At 43.8% G+C, this 14,032-nt stretch overlaps 1 protein-coding gene and 1 non-coding gene across 3 annotated transcripts in view; both read left to right on the top strand.

Moving 5' to 3' along the window:
* GADL1 (glutamate decarboxylase like 1) overlaps positions 1–14,032 on the top strand; it is a 143,704-nt gene that overhangs the window by 98,932 nt on the left and 30,740 nt on the right. For both annotated transcript variants that reach the window (XM_072940917.1, XM_006200751.4), the window contains exon 14: positions 4,156–4,245. In XM_072940917.1, coding sequence (XP_072797018.1) covers positions 4,156–4,245 — 90 coding nt within the window. The remainder of the gene's footprint in view (positions 1–4,155; positions 4,246–14,032) is intronic.
* Positions 1,590–1,692, top strand: LOC116284064 (U6 spliceosomal RNA). Its single transcript, XR_004193848.2, has one exon. It is a non-coding gene; the product is annotated as a U6 spliceosomal RNA (small nuclear RNA).

The following is a 14,032-nucleotide window of genomic DNA, read 5'->3' as shown; positions in this document are numbered from 1 at the left end:
AAGTTGAACATTTCTATTGCCCTTCTTTGGACATGCTATACTTTTTTAAAGTTCCCCTTCAAATATGTAGGCAGAAATTAACACAGGGATGTGTCTCACCCAGTACAGACTTTAGTGGGGCTGGGGCTGCCCATCCACTTGAAAAGAGCAGCTCTTTCTATCAATATAGCTCCAAATAACAGTCACTACACTGGTAGAATGGCTTCTGGGTGGCAGATATGGTGGTAAATATTAGAAATAATCTCTTTACTCATCAAACCAACTCTGTAGGGGAGACAATATAATCTCCATTTTATAGATTAGGGAGCTGAAGCTTAGAGAGTTTGACACTTGTCCAAGCAAACACTTCATGAAGTTGGGATTCAGACCACATCCATGTGACTCCAAAAGCCAGGCTTTTCGTGCTACTACATGCTGCCTTTGAAATGTTTCAGTAGTCCAATCAGATAATTAAAATTTGTGAGCTTGAAGTCAGATAAAATTCACCATGACCCCCTTCTCCATGCTAAAATTTACATGATTGATTATTTCAGTCTGTGTGCTAGAGTCTCCATTTTTATTTTTTAAAAAGCACAGTGCTATCTTTATTTTTTATGATTATGATTATGATTATTAATCTAATGACATTGAAGCAAGAGAGCTGAATTTCTTTCAGCTTTAAAGGATGCAAGCTATTCCGTCTTGGTGACCATTAACATTTTTGCCCCTAAGGGTCTCGTATTATTTGCTAAATTATCCTTGCTGGAATTGACATCAAAGATTTATTCTTGAAATATATCTGTATTTTTTCTCTCTTTGACAATCAAGATAGGATGAACCCATCTTCTCTTCAGTGATAGTTTTCTGCCTCTCTGTTAATTTTTAAAGATTATGACAATGCTTTTACTGCTACAGGATTTCTGTACCCTTCATCATCTATATGGTTTAGACACTTGGATTCCTTCTTATACCTTCTCAATGTTGTGGTGTTAGACGGCATGGGCTGAATGTGGTCCTGAGAGGTCAGGCTTTCACACATGTAGGGAATTCAGTGGCAGGTAATGGTTCTTGAAATCTAGGGCTTTGAAGTCTCTTGAAGTACATCTTTGTATAAAATAGAAGCTACAGGGGCAAAGAGACAGGAAAAACTTAAATATGTTCCTTGTGAATATTCAAGGGATGTTTATTCCAACTTTTAATAATTTGGGGAGTGACTCTAGTAAAGGTATTCCACCAAATGGAGCATCAAATTTCCTCCAATAAAATGAAGTGTCAGAAGGGCTTCACCAGTTTTCAAATGTCACAGCCCTGAAGCCACACCATGCTGTAAGTGACTGGGCAAAGACATCACAGATTTGTCATTTCCAAAATATCTAAACTGAAACTTATGAAAGGAAGCAAATTTAGAAGGTGGTTCAGAAGGTCTTGGTCCCAACTGATAAAATATAGGGCAGATCTGGTAGCAGATAAAAATGATTGCAAAATGATTCATAATGCTGCCATGCAAGTGAAAAAGAATGGCTAATTTCATGATGTATGAGGATCCAGCCAGAAGACAAAAAGTGCACAGTAATTTGAAGTGGGAGCGCAGCACGTGGAGAATTTCTCTGCTGCTTCAGCAGCAGGTGTACTGAAGTCGAAACGATACGGGGAGGATTAGCGTGGCCCCTCCGCAAGGATGACATGCAATTCTGTGAAGACTTTGTATTAAAAAAACAAAGAATTATTATCAGAGGTTTTGAGTCATGGGAGATTGCCTCACAGGAGAGAAACAGACCCTACAAAACACAGAAAGAGCCAATGCTATAGAGGACAGCCATCACTCCTAGAACTGAGATAGCTGAGAGGCAGACTTGGTTGGAGAGGATGCAGTGTGGCTCATGGGATGGCAGGGAGGTCCACTGAGGTGTCACCCTGGTGGGGTGTCTAGGAGTCCACCCGCTGGAGTGCTGGAGGACACTGATGTCAGGGCACTGCCGTATCCTGGAACTTACCTGAGCTGCCCCCACAGGTGTCAGAGAAGCCATCCAAGGCAAAGCACCTGGCTGGCAGCCCTTCCCTCTGAAGTCCCCCCACTCCCCTAGGAGAGTGTGTAGGGAAAAAACATCTATGGGCGTCCCCCAGCGGCCAGGCTGCTGTGAAGCCACCCCGGGGGGGGGGTGCTGGGGGACGCTTTGTGGGGGGGTCATTAGTGCTGCTGAGAGGAACCACACCTAGTGCAGGAGACCCATGAGGTGACCACACAGGACCAGGAGGAGGTAGCTCATCCTTCTCCGTGTCCCTCCAGCACCCTCTGCTGATAGTTTCCTACTGGACCAGATGGCGAGGAGAAATATTTATAGAGCCCCCCTCCATTACTGTAAGACATAAAGAAAGGGTGGATATGTAGCTGAGAGGCAGTAAATTGATAACTGGCACAAATGGTATCTGGAAAAAAAATCTTCCCTTGATATTAAGACACAAATTACTAGAATCTGATGAACAATAATAACTGTATTTTTTTCTACTTTCTAATCAACCACAGTTACTTTATTTGAAAAGATTTATTCACATTAAGTGATTAAATAATTTGAAAGCCAGTACATTCTATTCTAGAGAAATCAAATTAATTATAAATTAGACAACCAAGTGTACATTGTGCAGATTCGTAAAGACTGTTGTAGGCTCATGATAAATGTTGGTGGGAACTGAGTTGAATTACACAGTACTCCATTTTGAACTACTCTGTGTTTTAAAGATTTGTAGCTCTTTTTTTTTTTTCAATTAATTTTTTTGGTCAAATCCAATAAGTACGTTACAGACTTCACAGGTGAAAGGATGATCAGATCAAGAGCTTATCTCCTTGAGCCGGGAATGTTTCTGGGCTATCACTTGTAATTTAGAATCCACCAACATCAAAACTCTATAGTACCAGTTTTGATTTTAAGATATGAGATGATCGCTGTTTCTTTTCCTCTTTCTGAAATGCTTTGACACTGAAGCATAACTCTGTCGGTTATTGGGAACTATTATAACCCTGGTTTTATCTACGAACTGTGTTTGTGGTGGAAAAATGGAAGTCATTTCAAATACCGTCAGCCCCAAGAATCAGATGAGAAAAGTGTCAAGTGAGTGGACATGACCACAAGCTTTCCTGAATACGAATCTGTGTGTCTCATTCAAAACCCCCCAACATCATGTCCCTAATCACCTGCTCATTGAATACAAGTCTGTGACGGCCTTTAGCATGCCGTGTGTTTTCGTCCCGTGAGGGTGCAGAGTGCGATGGAGATCCCCTTGTCTGTGTGACAATGGTTGCACGGAAGCCGTTCTGGAACCTTGTTTCACATTGAACCAAATTGTTTCTGATAGAAAAAAAAGAAAGCCAGATTTCTAAAGAAGATGGCTAAGCTATGGCTGCTTTAGATCAGAGCTTATCAAATATAGATCATGCACTCCTCACTTCAGAATCACCTGAAGTGCTTCTTAAAAATGCCAGTTCTTCAGCCGTGTCTCTGCCGGACTTGGTCAGGCTCTGGGCATTTTGAGCCCAAGGACTGAGAGTTTGCATTTTGAGCAAGCCCTCTATCTGACTCACACCCTTCCTGACACTGGTACTTGAGAGCCAGGAGTTGAAGCAATGCTCTTTTTTTTTTTTCCCCTTCTGAAGCCGTATTGACGAGGGTCACAGCAGGGCTGGTAAAGTGAAGCCCAGGTCGGTCGTATGTTATCCACTCACAGGAGACCGGGGACTTTGCATTTGTCAAGTGTAGCACACAGTAGAAGACAACTTTGGCTGCCTTAAGTAGAGAAGGCGTTATTGGAAGGATATGGTGGTGTGGGAGCTAAAGGAGAGGCGTTGAAGAAGGAGGAAGCAGGGCATCTCTGGGGATCTGTGTATCAGGCGCTGACTGATGTTCAGAGCTGGGTTGAGTCAGCTTCAAGCTTCATGATACTTACTCTTGTGCTCATCTCTTCTCTAGAGGGAAGAGTTTCTAGGTGCACCCAACTGAGAAGGAGATTTCCCAGTAAGCTGTTAGCAGAAGTGAGGCAGAGTGGTTGCCTACTCTATCAGATTCTGATGTTATTAACGTAATACACACATAATGACTCTTTAAAAACTAGCTAAGAGTTTAATTGCATCCTAAGATTAATCTTAGATTAATAAAACAACTTTCAAACTTTCTTAATCATCAGCCTGAATATGCCAATATTTGCTTTTGGTACATTCCACCGAGCCTCAGAGAGACGGAGGAAGGACCGGAGTTCTGGGCAAAACTTCATTTGGTGAGTAATAAGCACACTGTATTTTTCATTTGGATGAAATAGACTCAATGCCCATTGTCTGTTGATCCTATAAATAATTCTGTACTTGCAAGAACTCCTTGAAGATCTAGAGAGCTGATTCTTAGTCTATAAAAAGCTAATGACTTGCCAAACCATTCTAAGTACAGTTAACGTTTGACAGATCAACATAGTTGACACACACACTTGGGATAACCATGCTGTTTGCACAAGGGTTGTAGAATCTGTCAGAAGTTCTGATTCACAGTGCATTTCAGAGAATGTGAGCTGGTGACAGGACCCAAGGTTAAAGCCATGCAATGAGTGGCTTCTTCCTTCAGCTCTGCTGGTGCATGTCTGTGACTGTTCGCATCACCTCACATGCAGATCATGTTGAAGTCTAAATCTGGTGCCATTTGTGAGGGTGAGACTTTCTGTTCTTTCCACCAACAAAGGTGGTTAAAAAGCTTATGTCCGGGGGGTTTATGGGATAAAACAGAAAAAAGATGTCAGCAATGAATTTGAACTGATCGTTGAACTAAATGTGGGGAACGTGTCTTCACACTCAGCTGGTGAGGGCTGACCACCCAGAGTGAGGAGAAGCCCTGAGTGCTGGAGTCTTCCTGGGTCGCTCCTGTACCTCCCCTGGCGTGGCCCTGCTAGGGACAGTCCTGCCTCTAACCCGGGTTTCCGAGAACTAGGCAGTCTCCTAAGTCAGTCCTGCTGGACTGTCCCACTCCCCTGCTGCATGGACTCAGTGTAGATTGAATTGAGTCAGTGAGAATCCCCTGAGGACTCTGTGACCATGTCACGTACCATCGATAGGGCATCCTGTGTCCCTTGCCTCCTCCCTCTCCAGCTCAGCTAGCGGCATGACCCTGTTTAGTAACAGCCCCAACTTCTGCAAACCCCTCTCTACCCTCAGGGGGGAAGTCAATGAGAGTTTTAGCAGCTTTTACAGGTGACAGCCTCTAGAAGAAAAGGGAGAGCTTCCCAGTTAGGCAAACAGATCGAGCGCTCACTATGCCTGGCACCAGAGACACAAACAGAAGGGGCTTAGTCCCTGCCCTAGGAAGCTCATAGTTGGGGAGACAGATGAGTACAGAGATCAACACATGGTAATTAGCAGGTGCCTGGATGGAGAGAAAGCCTGTGAAAGCAGAGAGAAAGGATACCTACCCCGGATACCTACCCTGATGTGTGACACTAGAGCGGAATCCGGCAATAAGTAGACACGAGTTGGGGACAACTGTGGAGAAGTGGGTTCTGGGAAGAATCTTAAGACAGGAGGGTGGGATGGAGACCCCAGGGGGCAGAGGGGCAGCGGCAGGAGTGGGAAGAGAGCAGCAGGCAGGGGAGCGCACGGGGTCCTCGTCTTCCATGACAGCGCGCCTAGAATTTGTGCCTGGTTAGGAGGAGGAGTGAAGACCATGGTCTTGATTCCAGAGCCCCCTGGGTCCTCTCCTGTGGCATCCTCCTCAGTCTCAGACCACTTCTGGTTTATTTATGGCTCATTAAGCCTCTTGCAAGGTTCACAGTATGTACCTAATATGTCAGTGTCCTGCTCCTGGTCCAACCTGAGGCCAGGCATCCGAGATGGGGAGACGTGGCCGGTGTGACTGTGCCTCTGCCCAGACGAGCCCTCCACTGGCCATTTCAGTGCCGCGGTCCTCCAGTTTCACTTACGTTTTTGTCACACGCTGCAAATGGGGAAGTGTTAAAGAACACATTTCAGACGGTAAGTAGCTCATGAAAGGAAACCAGAACTGGACAGCGTGAGAATTTACTACTGAGGTTTACGAGGACAGTTTCCACTTGGATGGAAGGCAACAGAAATTTCTGGTGGCATGGGGTGGGGGATAATGGCTTACAGTGGGGAACAATACAGCTACCATTTTTCTCGCTTTTCCATTGCTAAGCAGTCGAGAAGGTAATATCCGTGTTTTGCGGACTCAGTACTGTTGCATGGACCCGGATCAGGATAACTAAATCGTCCTGTTATGTTTAGGGACAGTTTTGACTTTCTCTCCCTTTACTTCAAGAAATACTTACATTGTCTAATCTTGGAAAATTTGAAGTTGAGAAATGAGACATAAACTAAAGTCAGATAATTCAGCCCAGAAGACACTTTTAATCTTAACTGGAAATCGACTATGAATCAGGTCGTTCTCTTCTGTCCCCAGGACTTGCCCACAGTGATTCTCCTTTGGTTAACATCCACGATTCTCTGTCCCTTCATTTTGGGAACGCTCTCCTGTCATTTAAAGCCATGGTGCCCTCGCCCAGTCTGGTATCATAGTGTCTTAATTGTTCTGGTTGTTTCCAATTCATAAACATGTGTGCTGCAGACAAATCGTCACTGGTTCCCAGATTCCTAGTTTCCTCATCCTGTCTCTCGGCATGGATGTCTGTGCTTGAATTTCCCAAGAATGGGAGGCAAAGATACCTATTGTTGGTCTGTGTGGTTTTACGCTTCCTGTAGTTTGAGAATGCAAGTGGAGGACTGATAACCTGGAATGTACTTAAAGCACACTTGAAATTTATTTCGGGGTTTATCTTGGATGGAGAATCACAAATAAATAAACAAAATAAATAAACAGAATAAGGCTCGGCCCCTCTAGTTCAGACCAGTGTCCAGTTGAGCCATCAGACTTCAGAGTCGGTGGCGTGGTAAGTCCTTCCCTGGCAGCGGGAGGGCAGAGGGCTATTTGGTAACAAATCTGGAGTTTCATGGTGTGTAAGCGTGCATGTGTGTGTGTGCGCATGTGTGTGAGACCTCCTCTGAGATCACAGTCACTCTGCAGTCTAATGACACTCTGACGACCACTCTGTGACACTGTGTTCAACCACTGAGTTCCAACTGCTTCTCTTTTTAAGATTTCATCAGGAAATGTGCTTCTTTCTGATCTTTTCAGGCATCGTGGTATCCTAGGTCTTCATTTCTTCCCTGTGCATGTGGCGCTTGCCTCTTTTCTGGCCTCTGCCTCCTGTGTATTTGCTCCCTCTCCACACAGTCAGACCTGCACTCTGCCCAAAGCCTCGGGCTGGCTCTGTCTTCTTCACCGTAGCAGCTTTAAACCCGATAGACCAACGACCCCTGTGTATAATAAACACTGTTAACGTTCCTTTTACTCTCCTGCACTGATGACAGTAGAAACTATGACCCACCTACACGTAATTTTGTAAAAGGCAGTAGAAGACCTTACATGTAATTGGAAGGGAAAAGAATCTTTGTAATAAAGAGATGTGCTTTGTCTCAGAAATATTTGGCACGACAACACTAGAAGACAAGAGGACTTGATAAGATCCTCACACAGACTCTCAGAATCGTGGTGAACCATCTACAAATGCAGACTCTCCTCAGTAGATTGTGGTGCTGGTGCAAATCACAGGGATGGAGGGTGTTAGTGACAGATTTTCACAAAAGGTGCACAACTCTTTGGAAAACATTGTAGAAGACATTTTCCCCTTGATGTACATGGTAGGAGAAAGCTTAGCATTTTAAAAAAATGGGCACAGAGGGGTTTGCACTTGGCATGTAACCCAGAGTCAGGTTCTGGGGCAGCTGGCATCTCTGGTCCCCACCCTCTAAACACCAGTAGCAACCCCTGGACATCACACAAACCAAAAACATCTGCCCAAATGTCACAAATATTCCCTGAAGGTGTAGTGCTAGTCCCTTGAGAAGGTCTGGTCCACACGACAAAAGCTAGTCCACCCTGCTAGGCATCTCAAGGCCTCCATGCCCGAGCCGCAGGCATGAGTGGCAAGAAATTTAAAAGAACCTCAGTATTCAACTATAGGGAACTGGTTAAAATGTAGTGTGTAATTTATATGCAGATTTCTAGTGCATAGGCAATTAAAACTCTGTTCCAAAATAACCGCTTCATAATTTATTATTAATTGAAATACTAAGTTATAAAATAGTCATGATAGTATGATACCAGTTTTGAGAAGCTGCAGTTTGTATGTACACAGATACTTACATGTAACATAGTGTCTGCAGTTAGGTACGGGGCGGACAGTGGCATCAAAACATTTCAGCAATGGGTGATTTTTTCTTTCTGTTGTAGTCTTCCGCAGTTTCTTAATTTTTGGCAATTACTGTGTATTGCTTTTGTGAAAATAACAACAACAACAGAAACAGTAATAATAAAGCCGAGTACAGAAGACCTGACCCAGTGAAACCATAGCATTCTTGTGTATTTTTCCAGACAAAGGCCACCCAGGTTTGACCACACTCTCTTAACAGGTAAAGACATTTTTTGAAAAATTGAGCATTTACCTCATATGTGTTTATTGTTTTAAAATCATCTACATGTATAAAATTTTAAACATAGTAGGCGCGTTTAAAAATACACAAAAGAAGTTTTTGTTTTATGCTAGAACCACACAGTGGTTTATTATTCAACTTTTTTTAATTGAAGTATAGTCAGTTTATAATGTATCAGTTTCTGGTGTTCAGCATAATGTCCCAGCCGTGCATATACATACATATATTTGTTTTCATGTTCTTTTTCATTATGGATTACTGTAAGACATTAAATACAGTTCCCTGTGCTATACAGAATAAACTTGTTTATCTGTTTTATATATGCTAGTTAATATTTGCAAATCTCAAACTCCCAGTTTATCCCTTCCCACCCCCTTTCCCCTCAGTAACCATAAGATTGTTTACTAGGTCTGTGAGTCTGTTTCTGTTTTGTAGATGAGTTCATTAGTGTCTTCTTTTTTCTTTTTTTAGATTCCACATATGAGTGATATCATAGGCTATTTTTCTTTCTCTTCAAAATAAGGCTTTTCAAGGATGGACTTAAAATGTGAAAATTTTCAGAGATGCCTTAATTTAGTCCTTATATACCAAGGGGGGGCGATCTTGTTTGGAGACCATTTTATTACCCTAGTCAATCAGTTAGGTTGCAAACTATCTTCTGTCATGACTTGGTCCCAGACTTAGTATATAATTTGTCCTCGCTTCCCACCTCTCTCTGTCTCCCTCCTTGTCTCCTTCCTAAAACACCCACGCTGTCTGCACCGGCTTCACGTTCAGAGGCTTTGCCGCGGTGAGGGCGGCAGCAGCTTCCCAGGGCTTCCCGAGAGCTGCCCGCACGGGATAGAGGCGTTCTTTGCTCTCTGAAGTGACTCCAAGTCAGGTGACACGTGCTTGTTTCTTCTCACCTCAGCACTCAGGTGCAGAAGGCAAGGGAGAGACGCCAAAGATAAAGTTGAAAGTGCAGGACCCAGAGAATGTAACTGGAAGCTCCATCCGTTTGTTTTGCCTCCTCATTCCTCAGTGTTCCGATGCAGAAGATTCCCTCTTTTGTCGACCTTTCTTAAATAACTCTGCATTACAACAACAAAAGTTACCTGCTCCGAAGTCATTAACGAGCTGCCTTTTTGTACTCGTGGATGGTCATTTCGACGGCTTTCTCTTGCACTGAGCTGCAGATTTGTGACGAGCGAGCGTTAGTTTATTTATAACAGGCTCCTTTCTCCTCAGCAGGAGACAAGGAAAAATCTTTTAGAACCTACTTGATGGGTTTATTGTTTTACTGCTTATTTGGTGGTATAACTTCATGTGATATTCCAGGTATCTTTGGAGAGAATTTAGTGCTCTTCCTGGCAGATTTCTGATTAACAGCACTAGAATATGAGATGGGCAAGGTGGTGGACTTCCAAGGAATCCCCCTTCCAGGGTTTGCCAGCCGGGCTTCAGGGCCCCGGCTTCACTTCATTTCCTCCCTGCACGCGCGCGCATGTTCACATGAGTGTATATGCGTCCATACACATTCTGAGCTCTTCTGTGTGTTTTGAGGACTCATTCTAATGTTCTTTCCCTCATCATCTGCATCATTGGCTTATCAATCACTCCTTTTTGGATTGTGAACTAAAAATATCCATTTCTTTTTTTGTAAATTTTTTATTAAAGTGTAGTTGATTTGCATGTTAGTTTAAGGTATACAGCAAAGTGATTCAGTTATCCATATACATGCATATATACATTTTCTTTTCAGATTCTTTTCCATTATATGTTATTACAAGAAATTGAATATAGTTCCCTATGCTCTACATTAGGTCCTTGTTGAAAAACACCCATTTCTTTAAAGATGTGGCAAGGGTGAGGTTTTTGTTTGTTTTGTCTGTTTTTTAAATTTTCGAAGATGAGTGTCTTTTTTAAATCTGTGAAACAGAACTTATAACATCTTTAGAAATCATGCTTGCTAGCGGATATCACTTACTTTAAAGCTGTATTTTTTTAAAGTTATATTTAAGGAGAATCTAATATGGAAGTGTCTTTAAATAAGGTGTTTCTGAGTGTGACTTGAGACTCTCTGGTGATGGCTGGGATGTCGATTTCGAAAATGCTTAACTAATAATGTCCTATGTCTCGCGGGCACCATATTCCCTTTCCCCAGACTATTAAGACCTGAGATACAGTGCGATTCTCTTAAGGCGTCTTTCAGGTTGAGATGCTGTTTTCTGCAGCCTGTCAGATATTTTGCTAGTCGTAGTCAGTTTCTTCCATGTCATTCTGCAGTGGAGGGTCAAGGAGCCCCTGAGGTATGTCCCGTGAGTACGGCTTTCTTCAGAAGTCAGCTGGGAAGCTGGGGAGTCCCTTCTGCTGAAGGACACGGGGTACTCAGAACGTCTGACAGCTTGTCTGCTCAGCGCTCTTCTGCAGTTGTGTAGTCATGAAAAGTTTCCAGCAACGTGCTTGCTGGATACGCACGTTCGGGGGGGACACTCAAAGTGGGTTGTCCTTCATATTCAACGACACCCTTCAACACACAGGACACATTTTTCAAATTGGTGGTGTTAATTTATCTATTTAATATACTGCTATTTGGTCTTTAGACATTGTCTTCAGGTGCATAGTGGGGAATTTCCATGGAGAGTGACTTGAACTCCCCAGGAAAGCCAGACAAGTACAGATGTCCTTGATTAAAAAAAATTTTTTTTCTTTCTCTAATTTTTCTGTCCTAAGTTTAACAGGTCAGAGCTGGCCTCCTGCAGCTCACTCACCCCGGTGCCCACCTGTCCACTCGGGACTGGCTGGTCTGCCGGGCACTTGAGATAGCAGTGATGTGAAATGAGGCCAAAGAACAGAGCTAAGGCTGCGTTTCACAAACACCTTCTTGTGCCTCGGGTTCCTTCTGCGCATAGGCAGGAGTGCAGGCTCCTGGATGCTGGAGTGCAGCTGGCCTTGTCTGTAACATTTGCATGTGAACCAAGTTGATCCCTTGAATGTGCCAGTGTCTTTAGTCTCTGCGCAAATCGTAAGGCTCATTGGAAATAATTCTGGATTTCCAGATCCACCAGCATGAGTGTTGAGGAACTGCAGAAGCTTAATCAGTTTCATGGAACACTTACCACTGTGTCTTGTGTGTAATTTTACTCAGTTTACTCATCTGGGGTGGCAAACCCAAATACCTATAGAAGCTGGGCAAGTAACATGAATGAGGGAGGTAGTCTGGGCATAATGCAATAGGGAGTGGTAGGGACTGGGGTAAACTGGAAAGCAGTGGCCCCAGATAAAGGCAGCAGCCTCTACTCGGCTCCAAAGAGTGGTCGCAACACATGTTTTGAGATGCTGGTTTTATAGATACTCATGCAAACTGTCCTTTGCCTTTACTATTTTAGATGTTGGCAAATGAAACGTGTATCATGTCAGTGGGCTCTGGTCTTGAGGCTTTTAGTTGGCAACTCTTACCTAAATTCATCAGTGCTTGATCACCTGTGTCTGCACGTGTGTCACCAGAAACTCCCTGAGATGAGGGGGTGTGTCCCTTTGTCTGTGATCCTCCAGGGTGGCCAGTGTCTGCCCCACCGACAACTTTGAGGGATGTCTGAGTTCCGTGCCATCTACCAGAAAAGGAACTCTGCCTTGATTTCCTGAAAAGCTTAGCGGGGCAGTGATGAAAGCCAGAGAGGAAGGTGCAGAGTCTGGAGGCAGGGAGGCAGGCACAGGAGAGAAGAGCAGGAAGAGGCATGTGGGCGTGCTGGAGGCAAGAGTTCTCCAGACAGGAATGGCTCCCAGCCTCTCTTCTTTGTTGCCCTAAGGGTGTGTGTGTGTATGTGTGTGTGTGTGTGTGTGTGTGTGTGTGTGTTCCAGATGTCGGGATGTCTGCCCATTCCTAATGGGAAGGGCACAGTCCAGCCTGTTGAGGACCATGTTGGTTCAGACCATAAGCATTTCACATATTGAACCAACGACCTAAACATTAGCCCTGTCTGGGACCCCTGGAATCTCTGCAGGACCTCTGAGGCTGAGAGTCATGACAGTGACTGAGATTGACTGTGAACCTGGCCAAGGAGGATGGTGGCTTGAGGCCGGATTTAATTTTATTTAGAGGATGTAAACTACCATGACATTTCCTGCACACCTGAGTTTACAGAGCAAAATTCATACCCACAACACAACCATTAAGGAAATTGCTCTGGACTTGATGCAGTATTTATTGTTGCAAAACAAATGGACCCTGGACCGAAAGAAAAAATATATGTATTTTGCACAGGTTGTCAGTGAAGTCCCTTTGCCAGTACCAAAGCTGCCCCCTGGTGGCACTCTTGCTCATTTTTCCTTTCGTAGCTGGGAAGTGATACTAAATACTGAGTGCATAAATGCTGTTACAAAATGTGACAAAATCACAGCGTCACTGGTGTCAGGCTACTGGATTGGGAGGCACCAAGAATGGCTCACCTGAGTAAGGAATTCTCAGAGGATCAAACTGGCCCGTGTCTTCACTTCAGACACATTTTTGTTGCTCCTCCTTCGTCTTCTTCCCCTCATTTCCACAGCAAACGCTTCTGTATTTACCTTTGCATCTGCTGTGCGGACCTCAGCCTGCCTGGAATCACGTCACCCACTCCCCTCTCCTGCTCTGCCCTCCCGCCCTCTCCTCTCCCGCCTTCTCTCTCTCTCCTTTTTTTCTCGAACATACTGCTTCCTTCAAATGATAAGGTCCTCCAGGCTCTGACCACCTTAAAGGAAGTAATTTTATGATTTTCTCTTAATATTGTTTCCCCCTCAAGATACATCTCTGTCTCTTTCTTCATCCATTTGGACTAAACTTCTGAAAAGAAAAGCTTAAAATGTCTCACCCTGTATAACTGCCTGTGTCGCAGTTTATAAAACCATTCTCATGATTTGGGGTGCTCAGATTATTTCCAGCATTTCCCCCTTGTGAGCGAAAACCAATGACCATCTCCGTGCTCAGTCCACCTTTGCTTTGATTGTGTCCAGAAGATCACGTGTTCAGAATGACTGCTGAACGAGGGTGGTTTGCGGCCTGACTCTGGCTGTGTATTGGGATACTGACCTTTAAAAGGTTGCGTTTCACCAGTAAGAAGCCAGCACACAGCTTTCCACTGCACTGTGGCAAGACTGGGTGTTGCCTGTTTTGGGGGGAAATGGGACTCAAGAGAGGTGAAAAATCCTATCTTAAGTTTGCTTAATTTCCGTTGTGTTACTTGTTGGTGGGCTGGAGCATCTTCTATTTTTTTTCCTTTACCCATGGTGCTTCTCTGCGGATTCACTGTTTTTCCCTTACCTTACATATTTATATTTTGAGGTCTGATGTTTTCCTTACAGATTCGAACGAGGGTATGTAGAGTTTTAAAGCCCTTTTTGTCAGACAGAATGCAAATAGTGCCTTCAGTATAATGTCCTTTTCATTTCAGTCTTGCTGTTTCTTCATTGTACAGAAGTTTTAAATTTTTTATGTATTCAAATATGCCAGTCCTTTCCTTCATGATTTATTCCACTGCTTCAAAGCTGAGGTTACTGTTC

The sequence above is a fragment of the Vicugna pacos genome, chromosome 17, assembly GCF_048564905.1.
Source record: "Vicugna pacos chromosome 17, VicPac4, whole genome shotgun sequence".
NCBI lineage: Eukaryota > Metazoa > Chordata > Mammalia > Artiodactyla > Camelidae > Vicugna > Vicugna pacos.
Note: the sequence above shows the minus strand (reverse complement) of the source record. Positions and strands in the feature narration are given on the sequence as shown.